The 16,233-nt window shown below is 45.2% G+C and overlaps 1 protein-coding gene across 1 annotated transcript; it reads right to left on the reverse strand.

Moving 5' to 3' along the window:
• Positions 1–169: 169 nt before the first annotated feature.
• LOC104547659 (dynamin-1) lies at positions 170–13,034 on the reverse strand (the record flags this gene model as incomplete). The annotated part of the gene is made up of 7 exons (XM_010193457.1): positions 170–382; positions 8,740–8,958; positions 9,365–9,606; positions 9,783–9,953; positions 11,222–11,233; positions 12,209–12,320; positions 12,925–13,034. Coding segments are annotated over 7 exons (927 nt in total), but the record flags the coding sequence as incomplete, so codon positions are not given.
• Positions 13,035–16,233: the final 3,199 nt, after the last annotated feature.

The raw sequence follows: 16,233 nt of genomic DNA on the forward strand, positions 1-16,233 counted from the left end.
CCTACTTAAGTATTTCCTAAAATCCACATGGAAGCACAAATGGCTTTAAACACCTGGACAGATAGAGATTTTTCATCTTATATATATATATATTTATAGATATTTATAACAGTAAAGATATGTTTCTCATTACTACAATATACTTGTTTAACTCCTTGAAGCAGCTGGGAAGAAAAAAAAACGAACCAGTTTCACTACAGTCACATCTGATATGTGTGTGTCACAAAATACAAACAAAACAAGCCATGTGTGAGATTGGAGGCAGACCATTCCAGGACAGAACAGCTAAGAGGCAGGCAAAGAGTCTCAGAGGGAGCAGGCCTACATGTCAAATGGTGGTTTTGGGCTCTCCGGGCGGGAGGGACTGGCCTTGCCCGGCCGGCTGGAGGTCAAAGACAAGAAAAAAACAAAAAAAAGGGAAAGGGAAAGGGAAGGAAAAGGAGGAGAAGTAGTAAAACAACAGTTAAAAATACAGAAAGGAACTGGCATCAGAACAACAGAGGATCCACAACAGAAATTAAGAGCAATAGCACTGAAAAAAGAGAACTTAAATCTGAATCAGGCCTGGTTGAAAGCCTGCAACGCAGGTGGCTCATTTAGAGATATGACATCCGAGATGTACAGGGTTGATATATTTTTAATTCTCAAGTCTTTTTTTATTTTTTGAACACATGTAGCATGAAAAGTAAAAACCAAACCTCAAGAAGATGAGTTGCGATCGACAACGGTTACAAGTTTCCCCAAACACGTACCATCCACATGCAAGAAAAGGCTACGGAAGAAGTCACCACAGTACCCAAAAAACACTGAAAGATGTGCTTAGTCAAAGCTGAAATATTTTCAACATTACACAGCAAACTCCCTGAAAACATTTGGTTGTCTGTTTGCAAGGGGGGAGCAGCGTATCTATTCCCCTCTCCCTGCCGGGTTCAGGAAAGTCAGCCAAAAAGGATGATGCAGGACAACGGCTGGCAGGAGCCAGTGCGTCACCAGCAGCATTTCCCAGCTCTTTCGGGGAGCTGGGTGCGCGCAGGTCCGTGTGCTCCCTGCACGCTGAGGTGTGTGCGCTATCTCAGACTTCACTCTAGCAGGACTATGCCGATCCATTGAGTTCCCCCCTTCTTGATCTCCCTGCCTCGCTTAGATATAAGGTTGATTGCACTGTTCCCAACATTGATTTTTGCACCTTAGAAGTCAAACTAATACATAGGACATTTAATCTGTTCCTAACGGTATCACATGTTTTGACAGTATTTTTTCTTCTAAGTCACGCTTTTGTCTTCTTAACTACAAGGAAATAAAATAGCTACAGACCAGTCCTAGGTGCTACAGCTAACTGATGCAGGCAGGACACTTATCCAGGCTAGACCAGGCAGATGAAATTACTGGACGGACAGCCACCACTTGGACTTAAGGACGTCCCTGCGACTGATCTCTCCAAGGAGCCTGGGTACTTCAGGGATCCATGCCACTGAATGAAGGCTACTCTACGCTCACAAAGCAATACAGGACGCACGAGTGAAGACGAAGAGCTCAATCACTAGGCTAGTGCTTTACGACACACCAGGAAGGGGTGGCGGGAGGCAGAGATGTGGGATGGATGAGAGGAGTGACTGTGGCTGTGGAAGGGAGGGTGGAATGGGGAAGCCGCCAGCACGGCATTCGTCGCCAGCTGTCTACAGCCTCGAGTTATAAATCTAAGAGGGACGGTTCAGCCGGTCGGATTATGGTAGGTCGAGTAGGTGAGGCAGGGCCCCTTCTGCTGTGAAAAAGCAGAAAACAAAAACAAGAGAACACACACTGTGGTTAGCACAGCAATTGCAGTCACAACTACACATGCTTCTCCACCTCGCCTGAGCCAGCAACAGAATAAAACTTGAGGCACAAACTACCAGAGTTCAACTCCACAGAGGAGACTCACAGGTTTACATCAGGCCTCGCACTGGCCCTTCTGCACAGCATGGATCACCAGTAATGCAGCCCACTGGACAACCAGTTTTGCTTTCCCTCTGAAATTTGGAAGTGCAGATATTAATTGCCAGCGAGTGCACTGGCTCTGGAATGAGAGTTGAGAAGCATGGACAACAGTGAGCTCCTGTATCAAGCACATGACAGTCACACAGCATGGATGGGGTCCTCTGAGACGCGCTGCTGGCAGAGGTTCTTGGCTGGTTTGGAGGAGCACCTTCTTCCCTGCCCTCGAGGCTACTGCAAGCCTGAGATTCCCTACTCCAAGACACGGTACTTTGATGCTAAGGGCAATCTTGCTGCTTTCAATGCTCTTGTTCTAGTGCTTGGCAAATACAGTAAAAGAAACCCTGGCCATTGCTACTCCTTTCTGTTTCAGCTCTCTTGCTGGTACTTCAGCTGTATAAGTAGGCAGCAACTTAAGTGTTTGCTTCTGCATGGATTAAATGTTCTAGGATCTCCTCCCTGTAAGGGACTGGGGAAAAACAATCATGCTGGTATCAGAGGAGCATAAACTGGGGCAAGCTCCCTCATCTTAAAAAATGAACCAGAGCAACACCACAGTCCTGTTTATTAGGCCTCAGCAGAATTTACTGCTCCATATCTATTAAGCCCCAGATCTCAAAACAATTATAACCACTTGTTCCTTGCCTTGGGAAATGATACATTAACAAAAAAGCTTCAGACACAAACATTTCCAGATGTAATTTCCTTGGCTGAAAATGTCACTGGGGACTGCAAGACCCCATTGTCAGCATGCCAGTCAAGTCACTTTTCCTGTACAGCAAATAATGATGGGATTAAGCTAACCTGGAATTACCATCACTTTGGAAGGATGCTGAAATAGTACTAATCTCCCAGAAGCAAAACTTGCAATGAGATGTTACAGCTGGGGAATCTGTGAACCTGAGTTTCATGACATGTGGGACCTTCACATTACCTCTAAAGGGTGCTCATGGTATAAATGCAGCCATACCAACCATTCAATGGCTACTACTGCCATTGGAACAGCACTTCAATTAAAGCCTTACAAAACTTCAGCTCACCCTTTAGTGTGATGCTGTTGCACTGTCACATGGCTTAGAAGTCTTTTGGGTTTTTTTGAGAAACTTGAAGGGCTTTTTGCATTCCAGGAGCTTGGAGAAGTTGTCCTAAGAGCCTCTGTGGATGTATATGAAAAAGATGCCTGAAGTCACTGGACTGCGTATGTGTTCTGGCAAGAGGCCACTTGACCCTACCAGGATAAACAGGGTTGAAAGGAGCACAAGTATTTTACAGGTAGATGTAAGGTACACTACCTTTTTGGTAACATAGTATGATTGATTTTTGAAGACACCTGCTTCTCTCAGCACTCAGAGTATTTTAGGGATAGAGAGACTGTCACTTTCTAAAGCTACAGGTTGTGTCTCTGCTCAGGTTTTGCAGACTTGCAGAGTCTGCCTAGTAAGGTTACAGAAGGCTGAAAACGGCTTCCCAGCAGAAAAAGAGACAGAAATCTATCAAGCAAGATCTACCCCTGAAATGCTGCTTCAGTCTGTCTCACTGCATTGCCAAACAAGCCCTTTTACATGACTGAAAAGTCACCTTCCTCTGTCAGGACAACAAGGAATCAAGTTTTGCTCACAGGGAAGCCTGTGGCAGTCTCCAGTTCACAGGAAGTAAGACCCAAGTCCTGTCAGGAGGCTGAGGAGAACGGCTACACTGTCAAGTCCCTTGAAAGCAGTTTTTGAAACTATACCCAGATGGAACACTGAGATAATCATACCTAGAAATCAGCAGGCTAATGGAGTTCTGCTGATAAGGACCTAACAGAGGTGGTAAAACACTGTATTTATTCCCTTGGGCTGCAAAAGGTTTGAGGTGGGGTTTTTTTTGAGTTGTCTGGGTTTTGGTGGTGTTTTGGTTTTTAATTTTTATTTCCTTGGTGCTCTTTATGCCAAATTATGAACAGAACGCCCCATAACAGCGAGTCCCAGAACAAGGTACAGACAACAGCAAGCCTCTTTTCTGAGATTCTTCACCAAGATGCATGTTTCTAGGGCTGCCAGGGATGTCTGCAGTAGGCAGAGTATGGGAGGAAACTGCGGATCGCTCCAACACCTCTGCAGTATGTCACCAGTGAGGAGGGCTGATGGATGACATCTTCAGAGAAGATGTCAATCCCTGAGCAATCACTGCATTGGTTTGACGTAATGTGGCACCTCTCAGCTCTAACTGCAGTTACACGCAGCAATAACAGAGCCCATCTGCTGCAAGATGGGGGCTAGCTGTGAACCCCCCGCTCTGGAGCAGGGGCTTGGACTCATGCTATTCTTGCCAAGATAGGATTTCAGCACACATTCCCCCAGCTCTCTCTGCCACACCAGCAGCAAGGGAATCTACAGGAGCTGCTGCTGCTCCACTCCTCTCACTCAGACCTTTCCCTTCAAAAAACATCCAGAGGAAAAGGGCCCAAAACACCCCCACCTGCCCTGTTCTGCCTTATCTGCCCCTTTGTCAATAAGGGCTGGATGTTCCCAGGAAGAAGACTTGGGACAATTTGCCAGATCTCTCTCTTCACACCCCCACCCTCAGCATTAACAGGAGTTGTTGGGCCAGCACAGTACACATGAGCCTGCCCCATCACCCTGCTACTTCACTGAACAAGTACAATGCTGCAAAATGCAGGGAGAGGTAGGAAAGGGAAACAGGCAGGAGTTCAGGGCAGAGGGTTTGTGGGGGGGCATACGAATCACTAAACCCTTCCTCTTGCAGGAGCAGAAGGCAGAGGAGAAGGCATGTGAATAGAAGCAGAGGAGTAACCTAGAAGGTAAAGGGTCATGTGGAGAACAGGCAAAGGGAGTTTGCTTCTAACAGTGATGATGGGACACAAGGATAACAGGGAACATTCAATGTCAGTTACTCTGCACTCAGAAGTCCTACTATTAATGACCCAAACTATTCCTGCCTTCCACGAGCACTAGGGACACAGGGAGGATGGGTGCACTTCTCAAGCCAGACATTAGAATATAAGAAGAGGAGTCTGAACTAACAGCTCCCCAAGTTTCTATCTTGATCCTAACAGAGCTGACAAACCAAATCAAAACCGAGTTCATTCAGTGGATCTTTCAGTCAGCGTGGATAGAAGCCAAATGAAAGACACACACAGTTTAGACCTTATTGCCAGAGCTCATTCCCCCATCCCACCTCCTCTATCTGGAAGCAGAGAAAGGGTCCTCCAGCAACTTTAAGTAAGGTACTGAGGCTTCCCCAGCTCAAGCAGCTGCTCTGTCTCTGATCAGCCAGTTTTTCAGTTCAAGACTCCTCCTTTTATGAGATCCTGGGAGAGGTGGTTCATTGGACAAGGGACTCTGTCACTAATACAAGAACTAGGCAGCAGAGGTGAGCTGCAGAGCAAAGTAATGGAGGATGGGGACACAATGACTCATGCATCGCAGGGAGAGTGCAAAACGTACCGTGGCTGCCAGTCCTCAGGGGTCACTGATAGTGATTCTGAAAGACAACATGAAATCAACATGGCAGTTCAGACAGGTCAAGGCAGAGGCCACACAGACTGTCAGGAAGGTGGAACAGAGACACACACTTGCACACACGCACACTCGCACGTTCCCCTCCAGAACACAGCACGAGTGTGCACTGCTGGGTAGGGCTGGACTTCACCATGCAGAACTTCACACACACAATCGCAGCCTCAACATCGCACACATCCAGAACCCTGTTGTGCACAGGGGTGTGTGGAAAGTCATCCCTCTGATCACATGCCTGCTGGCCACCGCTCACTCACCTACCCAGCAGGTCCACTCACACATCCAGGCTGGTTCATAACCAGCAGTTACCTACATCTCAGCACCCACCAGCTGGGCACAGGGCTTGACTTATTTCTCCCGGAGGACTCTTATTTTCTGACCATATTATATGCTAGACTTGAAAAAACAGCTCAGGAAAGAGGGAGACAACATGCAGTCCTGAGCACAACCCAGAAAGGGAAGAAGCAGGTGAATACTTGTTTTGAAGGTCATAAATCATAAGATCAGCTACTCTGATCTGAATAATCCAGGTCAAAGCTGTGTGAAGTTATGCTTACAGTGATGCTAATCACTTGCATCTTTTTCCTTAGATGGACCAAAGAACAGAGAACCCATTAATGCCTTAATCAGATTTTTCCAGTGGTTAAGTCATCCTCACTTAAACTTTATTTCTCCATTGAGCTTGCCTAAGCTCTTTCACCTATAGGTTCTATCAAACTATTTTAAACTGAAGATACTAAGTACCTGGAGGAATATCTTCATAGTTTTCCTTCCCAGAGCAAATCCTCCACATAGCTCCAATAGGCATGTATTCCAAATGTATACATTCATTGTATACAGATAGGACCTTACATTGTTTCTAACTTTCAGCTCCCAAAGATACATATTTTGCCATACTGACTTCCATACTAGACTGAATAAATGCTAAGTACAGAGAGAAACAGGATGGCAAGTCAATCTTGTTCTAAAAGTACTTAATTATATGCAAGAAAACCTTCCTGTGCAAGAAAACAGATCATGTGGTGTTTATATGTGAAAGCATGTGTCTATACAATTCTGTTTACAAGCAAGAAGTGCTTGTAAAGAAGTTTACAAGCACTTGTCTAAGTTCATCATCCATAAAATCAGATGGTCACAAACTGGAGGCACAAACTGCCAAACTTCTACTCAGGCATCAGTGTGCATACACACACAGAGTACAGCCAGCCACCACCACGCACTTCTAGTTCACTACATAACACCAACTCCCACAGCAAAGCCCACTCACACCATACACAAGAGCTTTGTTCCACACACACACACACACACAGAGTAGTGTAGCCTAAATAGCAAGTGAAAAGATGGGTATTAAAAAAAGCAACAATGGAGATGGCATTCGTTCACCCATGGCAGAAGGACCCGAGTCCAAGTGCTAGCAGGGAACATTCTTATTCTATATACAGGAGAGGAAGAGAAAGAGTCCCTTGTCATTGGAAATTCTCCATTCATCAGTGAACTCAAATGACAAGCTGGCATCAGGATCCGGAGGAGTCTATGAACAACTGGAAGAATCAGAGAGGGGGATCAGAGAATGAGCATCACTTCACAGCTTCTGGAATTACATTCCCAGCTCCAGATCAGGGCAGTGTGTAGCATGCAATCCAACCTAACATTTCTCCTTCTAAAGCAAGGGACCGCTTAGCTAAGTATGAAACACTGTCCTCCAGTGCTGTTCCCTGCCTTCCCCTAAACCCTTCTACCTCATGCAAAAGGCAGAAAAGCCCTTAAGGTAGGCTATGACAGATTTCTTTAAAAAATGCCAATTCATTTCAGCACATTTGGGAAATCCTATCATAATGATCAGGTATATAGAATATTTTCATGAGTGAAGAAATGAAACAATGATAGAAGAAAGATGTAGACAGAGAAAAACATAAGTATACTAAAACCAAAACAAAGTAACAGTATATGGAAAAGCAGGGTCACAAGAAGCAAGAGCCAAAATACACAGCAGAAGCATGCTGACATCCACAGGTGCCACCAGCAGGACTGCAGCCCCTGGGGCAACACTAAGGCATGTGTGGACAAGTTACTGTGGGAGTTGCATCAAGGTGCATCGGGAAGACTGGGGCAGAGGCACCAAGAAAGTAAAAGCATTTGCACACACCAGAGTCAAACTGGTCTATAATCTCCTTGGACTCATCCATCTCTAGGCTGGATACAGCCTGGCAGAGAATACTTCCCCTCCAAACAGGCAGTGCCAAGTGTGAGCTGGGGCACTATCACAGCAGGAAGACTAAACTGTCTCTGCCATATAACATCACCACCCATTGACTGACTGAAAATGGCAAAGCATCAGACATGTGCCACCAGCACCCACTGGAGGAGAGGTATCTTCCATGAGGGAAGTGTTCCCTCTGGTCTGTCATTAGGGAGTTTCTGGCTGTGTTCATTCTTTACTCTGCAATTTTCTTCTCTTCCTTACATGGAGACCAAGTACCCAGCATAAAAGCACTCCTGGTTGCAGACTGCCTCTTAAATCCTGTTCAGGAAAACGTGCTTAGCTGCACAGGGGATAATCCCTTATTACTACGTTGGAGTGTGTTTGAAGTGACTGAACAGGAAAGGAATTAAGTTTCCTAATGGGAAAGCAAAGCTGTGTGATATGAACCTTCTAGACTGGAAAATGTTGAAGTTGATCACAGAAGCAACAAAAATGCCTAAAAAAAATCCATTTCCCTGCTAGTGATATTGCAATATTACTGTAGCCAAAAAGCATCTGAACAGCTTAGATGAAGGTCTCTCCAAGTGACCTTGAAGAACCCTGGGCCAGGACAAAAGGGGCAACTTCAGACTTTGGGAAGCCCTATGCAGAGGGGTACCGCCTTGAAAAGTTTATATCACTCCAGTCCTGTGCTTTTTCTGGTGATCACCTCTTACTTGCGAGTAGAGGCATTGGTATAATTACTTTAATAAACTCCTGAGGTACAAGGTCCTCCTCCCCCAACCTTTGCACAGAGGTTTATGCAGAGAAGAGGATGTCCCTCTGTACCCAATAGCTGCCTTGGCATTGCCTCATCTGCACAACGAAATATCAGTGAACAACAATGCTCCTATCTATGGACCCAATTCAAATAGTCAAAGACAGTACCCACACCATGCACTCCATTCTACTTCTATGGCCCAGGCAGGCTAAATGCTGACAAAGCTGCTACCCAAAAACTGGACATATTCCACCTGCATGGAGCAGCATTTCAGGACTTACCTGGGAACACCAGGAGGAGCACGATTAGGTCGAGAAGGAACCTGAGGTGGGGGCCCAAAGGGATCAGGAGAGGCACCTGGCCTGGAGGGCACAGGGGGGGCACCACCCAGCGTGGACCCACCAGCAGGAGGTGGCCCAGGAGCTGGGCCTCGAGACCCAGGTCTGGCTGGTGGAACAGCGGGAGCTCTCCTCTGTGGCGTGGGGCTGGATGTAGGAGACCTGGCAAACAAACAGAGAAATTCAACTGCAGCAACAGGTCTGGGATCCCTCTGTGTCATCATCACGTCCCCACATGCTGCCTTCAAGTATTCCTTCTTTAGTTTCGTGTCACTTTACGCACCACCCTCTGGCTTTCAAGGGCCACACCAAGCTTCAGGTTGCCTTCAAAACTACTTCAGGCCCCATCTAACCTGAATGTTTAGAAGCCTCCATATCCTCTGTAAAGATGTAGCAGCCCTACAGAGCTTTCAAGGCCTAGGAGCCTCCCAACACAAATATCCAGAACTCTTCGTCCACGGGGAGAAGAGGGGAAGAGGAGGACTCCCTGTCTCAGTGAGAGGCCCCAGCTAGCCACTGAAGAGGCATCAGGCAGATCTGTGGGGCTCTCCCCCTGAGCCTCTGGTACCTGCGTCCAGATGGTACGCTCTGCACCTGCAGCCAAGAGTCGTCCACCGGTGGGGGCATAGGGGTGCTGATAGTGCTGGTGTTGATGTCCCCGATGATGTTGAGGGCCTCTTTCAGGGCATGGTACATGCGCAGCATTTCGTCACGTCGCTGGGCCTGCTCTGCCGATTCCTCCATCAGCGTATTTTGGTCACTACAGGAGTACAAGTTTGCCAGCAACTCCGAATGGATAAAGTCCTTGGTCTGCAAAGGAGCACAAAGAGTGAATTAATTTCCACTGTCGTCCCTAAAACACTCCATTCCACCCCCACCTCTTCTTCCTCCCAAGCTGTGTTCAGTTTTTCTTCATTCTTTCTTTCCTTCCCTATTTTTGCCCTTCTGTGTCTCCCCATCTCCACTGACCACAGTGTGATAAGTACATTGTTTATCATGAGGTGCATGATTGTCTTCGGCATGAGGTCTCTGATGGTTTTGTTGACAATTGCCATGTAGGAATCCACCAGGTTCCTGATTGTTTCCACTTGTCTCTCCAGCTGAGGGTCCATGGAGTGCATGAAACTGTCTGATCCATTCTCCTCCGCTTCACTGGCCTGCAGAGAAAAGGAGAAACAGATCGGTTCTTCAAATGTAACAGAATCAGCTTTCCATGAGGGAGTTAAGAGAAGAAAAGAAGGGACCACACAAGAAGGATGTGCAATAAATAAAACTTATTTAAACTTACATTTTGCATTGACAATTACAGCTCAGCTTGTACACTCCAGCTCAGATCTGAGGAGCTTTAACAATAAAGCTGCTCTCTTAGTAGAAAATATTACACAAAGGTGAAAGGCAACAGGGACTCCTAACCCATGTTCACAGGCTATGGCTCTAGTAAATATTCAAAGCTGTATTTTTACTTTTATTGTTTACAGCTTCCTTAAAGGTTCTTCATCTGAGCTTGGTTTTCCATGCCCAAATTCACTTTATATCTGAGAATCACACCATAAATTAAGCTTTACAGGCTTGCTGACACACTGCATCTTCTTCCTCAACATATAAATGAGAAAACAGATACAGAGAGGTGAAATAACTGCTCACCTCAGTCAGACCACAAGTAGATGGAACTACCTAGAAAACCTCTCTCATCACTTCAACTGCAAATCCTGCACTGTAAGTCATAATTATCTCTTCTTTCATACCAAGCAGATGAATCTGTCAGCCTGAAACGCATTGTTTAGCTTTCTATAAGGTAAAACCTGGACTGTGCCGTTTGGCAGCAAGCAATCGCCAATGCTCATCCATTTGGGATTAATTTCAAAGCAGCAAATAATGAAAAATCTCTTGTCCTCGTCAATGCTTATTTAAAAAAAAAAAAACAAACAAAAAAACAACCCTTAATTTTACAAAGAAAGATTTTTCTTTTAAACCATCCCAGTCTGAAGGATTCGCAGCAGTGTAGGAAATCACTTCTCTTTTGTTTTGGGAAACAAAATATATGAGAAAGAGCAAATTGTTTTGTTCATTTGAGCTTTTCCTGGGAAGATCTTACATAATGAAGGAACGCAAGGTCTCGGTGAAAACAAGGTAAAAGGAAGTGTATGTCAAAACAGGGCAACTTAAAAAAAAAAAAAAAGGGTCAAAAAACCCCAAAATAAGTTTCACACCAGGATTCAGAGGTCATACAAAAAGGGAGAAATAAAAAGAAAAAAGGAAAACTCAAACCAAGAACAGAAACAAACAGCAGCAATCCAACAGAAGGTACAAAGAGGGAGAAGCAGCAAATGCCTCTCAGGAAACTGTGACAAAAGGAAAAAAAAAGTGAGAGAACTATCCAGTGAGAGCCTCAGGGGGCAACACAGGCAGAGAGGGTCAGACTTACTTTGTCCTTGTCCTGGCAGGTCAGTTTGAGCACACGTGGAAAAATTTAAAACAAAAAGGGACAAAAAAATAAAAGAAGACTTTTAGTTGGTCTCAGAATTTGGAGAATATCCCATAATAGCACTGAACAAGCAAAAGACCAATCCCACTAGAATTACATAAATACCTAGATTACCATGGAGGAGGAACATGTGAATTGTTTAGCTAAACTGAAAATCAAAATGGGATGCTCTGCAAAGGAAATCGTATAATTAGCAAGAAAGGGCAACTTGCCTACAACGGCGACTTGTTATTCATTACATATGGCTTTGAGACAGTCAACCTAGCCACCAGCGTTCCTATGTCAAACCACTCCTTTTGAACACCAATAGGTGGCATTATGTCCTCTAGGAGTATGTGTTTAAGGGGCCAAGACTGGTTCAAAGCCAATCTCAAGTCATGTCACTGTTAAGGTCCAGTCCCTAATGCTCTTTTTGTAACATCACATCAATTTGTCAGGAAATGCTTTAAGGCAGAAACACAATCTTCAAGTGTAAACAGGAAAGATGAATGCAAGAAATCTATTGGAAGCAAATACAAACAGATAAGCAATTATCACTTTTCTAATGGGAAAACTATTTATAGCAGCTTCCTCTCACAGAGGAATAGGAAGGCTTTGAACAGGAACATATACCACAATTCTCTAGAACACACTTTTAAAGCAAGTGTTATGGGACAAGGCTAAGGGAAGAGATAAGAGGCCTCGCTAAAGGAGTATGTGAAGGTATCTACCAAGCAAAAGAAAAATTCAAAGAACATCCCTTCCTAATTGGGTGGAAATGGGAGAATAACCACTGATAAGCCAGGAAGCTCATAAGGCTGCACAGGCTTACTGAAAGGAAAGAGACAAAGCCTTCATGGACTTATTTTTAACATAAGAAGATACCACTATCATTCTTAAGATACACACTGCATTCCTTCTCACCCCATTATCATGGCTGTAACTTACCCCAACACGCTCTGGGTAGACTCCTGCACGAAGGAAGGAAGCCTTCCAGCTATCCACCTCCTCCTGGGTCTCACAGGCCAGCTCCAGCTGCCGGTAGTCCTTGTAAACATTCCTGAGAGGAAGACAAACGTTTTATTCTTCTTATTGCAAATCAGAGATTTGCCCATATTTGAAAAAGATGTCAATGACCAGGGAATCTGCCTATCATTTTAAGGCAGAGACACTTAGTTCCTTGCTAGTGTTCCCATGATAACCCTGCAGAAGGGAAAGGAAATGAATTCTTTTTATGAGCAAGTTTGCCCCAAATCTGTTGTGTGCTTCAACGGGGCCTGAAGGAGATTCCCTTTTCAATTCCGCTTTCTGCTGGACTTCTACAGTCAACCTAGGACCCTCATCTCCTCTAGTTTTCCAACTAAGAATGTTGATTATGAAGAATCCAGCCACAGCCAGAGACCCAAGCAACCACACCAAATAGCTGAAGGCTAAGGTCACACTGCAGGCCATGCACTAGAGAAGAAAGAAAGTGGTACACATCTGTAAAACCAGACTTCTTTTTGAAAGTCCCCAGTCTCCTCCAAAAATGGCTGTCTTTAATGGCTTATCCTTATCCACACATCTTTCCCAGACAGCTATGCCAACACACTCATCTTGACTCTCTCCTATCTAATATTGCATAAATCCCTTCAACAGCTTGGCATGTTGAGATGTGAGCATACCTCTGTTCAGTGTTGAAGAGAGCAAAGATGTGCTTGCTGGACATGAACCCCTTCTCGACATCTCGCAGCTTCAGGTTATCCACTGGTAACATATACTTCTTCTCCTTCTCCTGAAAAGGGGATCAGTAACAAGTCTCTCACTGCTCCAACAAAGCCTCTACTCTGGCAGCACAGAGCAGTCTGTCAGCAATACAGGCTCCACATCACCAGGGAGGCATTCTCAACCCAGGTTCTCTGTTCTCATGTCTGTGAGGAAAGGGAACCTCTGGAAACAAGAGTTTTGTCCTTCCAGACTGCTTCTGTGATGTGGCTCCGTTAACTCCTCCAGAAGCAGGCAACAGCACGGCACTGTCCCAGTTTCCCAGGCTGTGGTCAACATCCAGGTCCTCACTCTTCCTAGCATGGGGTAAATCAGCACCAAGACCCACAGCAGCCACTTGATGCCCCAAGCAGGTCTCTGCCTGGAAAAGGCTCATCACACCTCTTCTAAGGACAGCATTAATGGGGGTAAATACTACTGCTGATCAGGGCAGGGGCAAGCCCTGCTGTTACCACCTCAGTGTTTTACTTTTAATCACTACAAGCCTATATCCAGGTTCAAGAAAAGCCAGGCATGTGATAGAGAAGCTGGTTTGACACAGAAGTTCTGGACTATATAAACTTCACCTCTTTAGAAAAGCTGACTTTCTCACCTCATCCTATCACTGTCCTAACTATTGGTTACAGTAAACCCTTTTAAAGTATTAAGTAATAATAAATATGCATCAGAAAAGAGCAGGTCTGGCTACAATAATACAGGTTACTGTTACATTATCTGAAGGCCCCTGGTGGTGAAAAAATGAAGTAACTGTGCTCACTAATGAAAACCTCATGCTCTGAATTATTAGAAGCTCAGGCAATACGGGTACTTTACTGCTTGATAAATGTTAAAAACCAGAGCCTGAAATTTTAGTGACCAGATTCAGAGCTTTAAGGGGCCTGTTTTTCAGAGTAACTGCACTCACAACCCTCTGGTCTGGTTCTCACAGGACATCTCCAGCCAAACACAGAACGAGGCATCCAAAAACCAACCTCAACATTTTTGATGCTAGGTATCATCTTTTAACAAACAAACTTGATCTTAATTTTTACATTTACACTCAGAAACTAAGTCAGAAATTCTCCCTGCTTAGTCTCAAAGCTGGATCTCCAGCAAATTAACAGAAAGAAGTGAGTTAGGTTTAAGGTCCCCATTTGGAACACCCTGTTCCAGCTGGGTATTATACCCCAACACAACAAGAGAGGGAGCCATCACACTGGTCTCCAAGAGGCAGAATGCAGTTCTCCAAGACTGAAATAGAAACACAGCTTACTTTTGTGTGCAAGCATGCATGTGTGACTGTCCCCTTGTGAGCATCTTGTGTTTGTAGGCCCTTCTTGGCTGGAAACAACAAAACATGATTGCTCTCGGGGAAACAAGAATGGAAAACAAAGATAGTCAGTGAGCAGAGATCCTGAGGAGCTTGGCTAGAAAACAGGGGCAGGGCAGAGCAGCAGATAAGGATGACAAAGCTGCTGAGCTCAAACACCCAGGGGATAGCAAGTCAAGCCTTAATGTCTTCTTAAGTTTCAGTTAAATCGATTTTCTAAGGATACCAGACAATACAGAGTTCAGACATCCCCAAAGATCAAACTATACCAGGCCATTACAAAACTTATGCAATGAGAAGTCAGCACCTAGAAAACAGAAGAGATCACTTGGGTAGCTACCAAACTCTGCATCCTCTCTCACCAAAGATGCCAGGCTATGAAAGCGGGAGAGCTCTTCCAAGCAAGTTCTGGATTTTTCAGTATTGTTGATCTGTCGAGATTAGAGGTGGGCAAGCACTTTTGTGATGGAACATCTGTCAGCCAGGTACTGGTCTCAGAGCCACACAGACCACTCAGGTTCTGTAAGCCACAAACAGCTTCCAGCTTCCTATTGCTTTAGAAATTATTACTATAGTCATATTAGTTATTACTATGCTGGATTAGGTTGACCTAGTGACCTGTAAGTGAAGGATATCAACTGCTAAGTCCCTAGGTGAGACAGACTATCCTCACTGCAGTCTCACTTCACTGGAATTCCCTGCATTCCCCACAAAGTCTCTGGGCTAATCAAAAAATAACTGATGTTAAAGCTGTTTGAGAAAAATCGCTCTGCATTGGAACCACATCATTCCATAGAAATCTAGCAATGGAGTTATTCTTCAGGAAAAAAGTCAAAAGGTAAGGGAATCCCATGTCCCAAATATGGAAATATATGCTCTTTGCCAGAGTTTCAACTTTCAACCCTTCCAAGCTCTTGAATAAATGCTGCTGTGGGATCAAGACAACGCTATCTCTGCATACTGATCTTTCCATACACCAGAGGAAAGACTCGTATATCTGTCTGCCAGCATAAAATATCAGTCCTCTGAGGCAGCAAGAGCAATCAAACAGAGGACACTGGTGCAAGGCAAGAAACCCCCAACCCACACACGCTGCAGGGCAGTGCACACTGCAGTGAGCCCCTGCCACTCTCCATCTCCCCACACTTCCCCCCTCCTGGTCCCCCACTTCAGCCTTTCCAGCTTCTCAGTTTTCAACCCAGCCTGTTTTATATCAACACTCTGACTTCATTTCCTGAATGTAGAGACAGGAAAGTGTGGAACGAGCTGCCAAGGGCTGAGCCTCTCAAAACTTTGGCTGAGCCCTCTGCCCATATGTTAGCAATCTGGCAGTATGTGCTATGGCTGAACAGCATCCTGGCCAAGAGGGGAAAAGGGCTTCTCTCTCTTTAGCTTTCCAGACTTGGAGGAGGGGGTGGGAAGAAGAGGAAGAGCCAGCACACATCGAAATGTGAAAGCAGTTTGTTAAATACTATATTCAAAGCCCTCGGTCTGATCCCAAGAGGCTTATGTTGCTCATATTTCACCTCATCTATAAGACAAAAAAAAAAAATCAGGCAAAACTCTCTCTTAGCAGCAGAGTATGTTATGTAAAATGTGCACACTGGCTGTGAGATAATCTGTAGAGCTGTGAGGCCAAGGAGAGGTAGTGAAGAGGCAGAAACACTCAGACTGGCCACACAAGACAGAACATGGACGCTCAGTGGTGGCTAGGGAGTGTTGTAGGCATGGGGCTACCTACCCCTCATCAAGGCTGCTGCTCCCAGGGGGAGTCACACCACTTGCATGGCGAACTGCAGAGAGAGATGACTGCAAGCTACTTCCACAGGCAGGATAAGTGCCAGAGGATTACTCCCCCGCCCCCAGCATAGCGCAGATACAGCCATATGGCTCTGTACTT

This window comes from Mesitornis unicolor, unplaced genomic scaffold, assembly GCF_000695765.1.
Source record: "Mesitornis unicolor isolate BGI_N332 unplaced genomic scaffold, ASM69576v1 scaffold22820, whole genome shotgun sequence".
NCBI lineage: Eukaryota > Metazoa > Chordata > Aves > Mesitornithiformes > Mesitornithidae > Mesitornis > Mesitornis unicolor.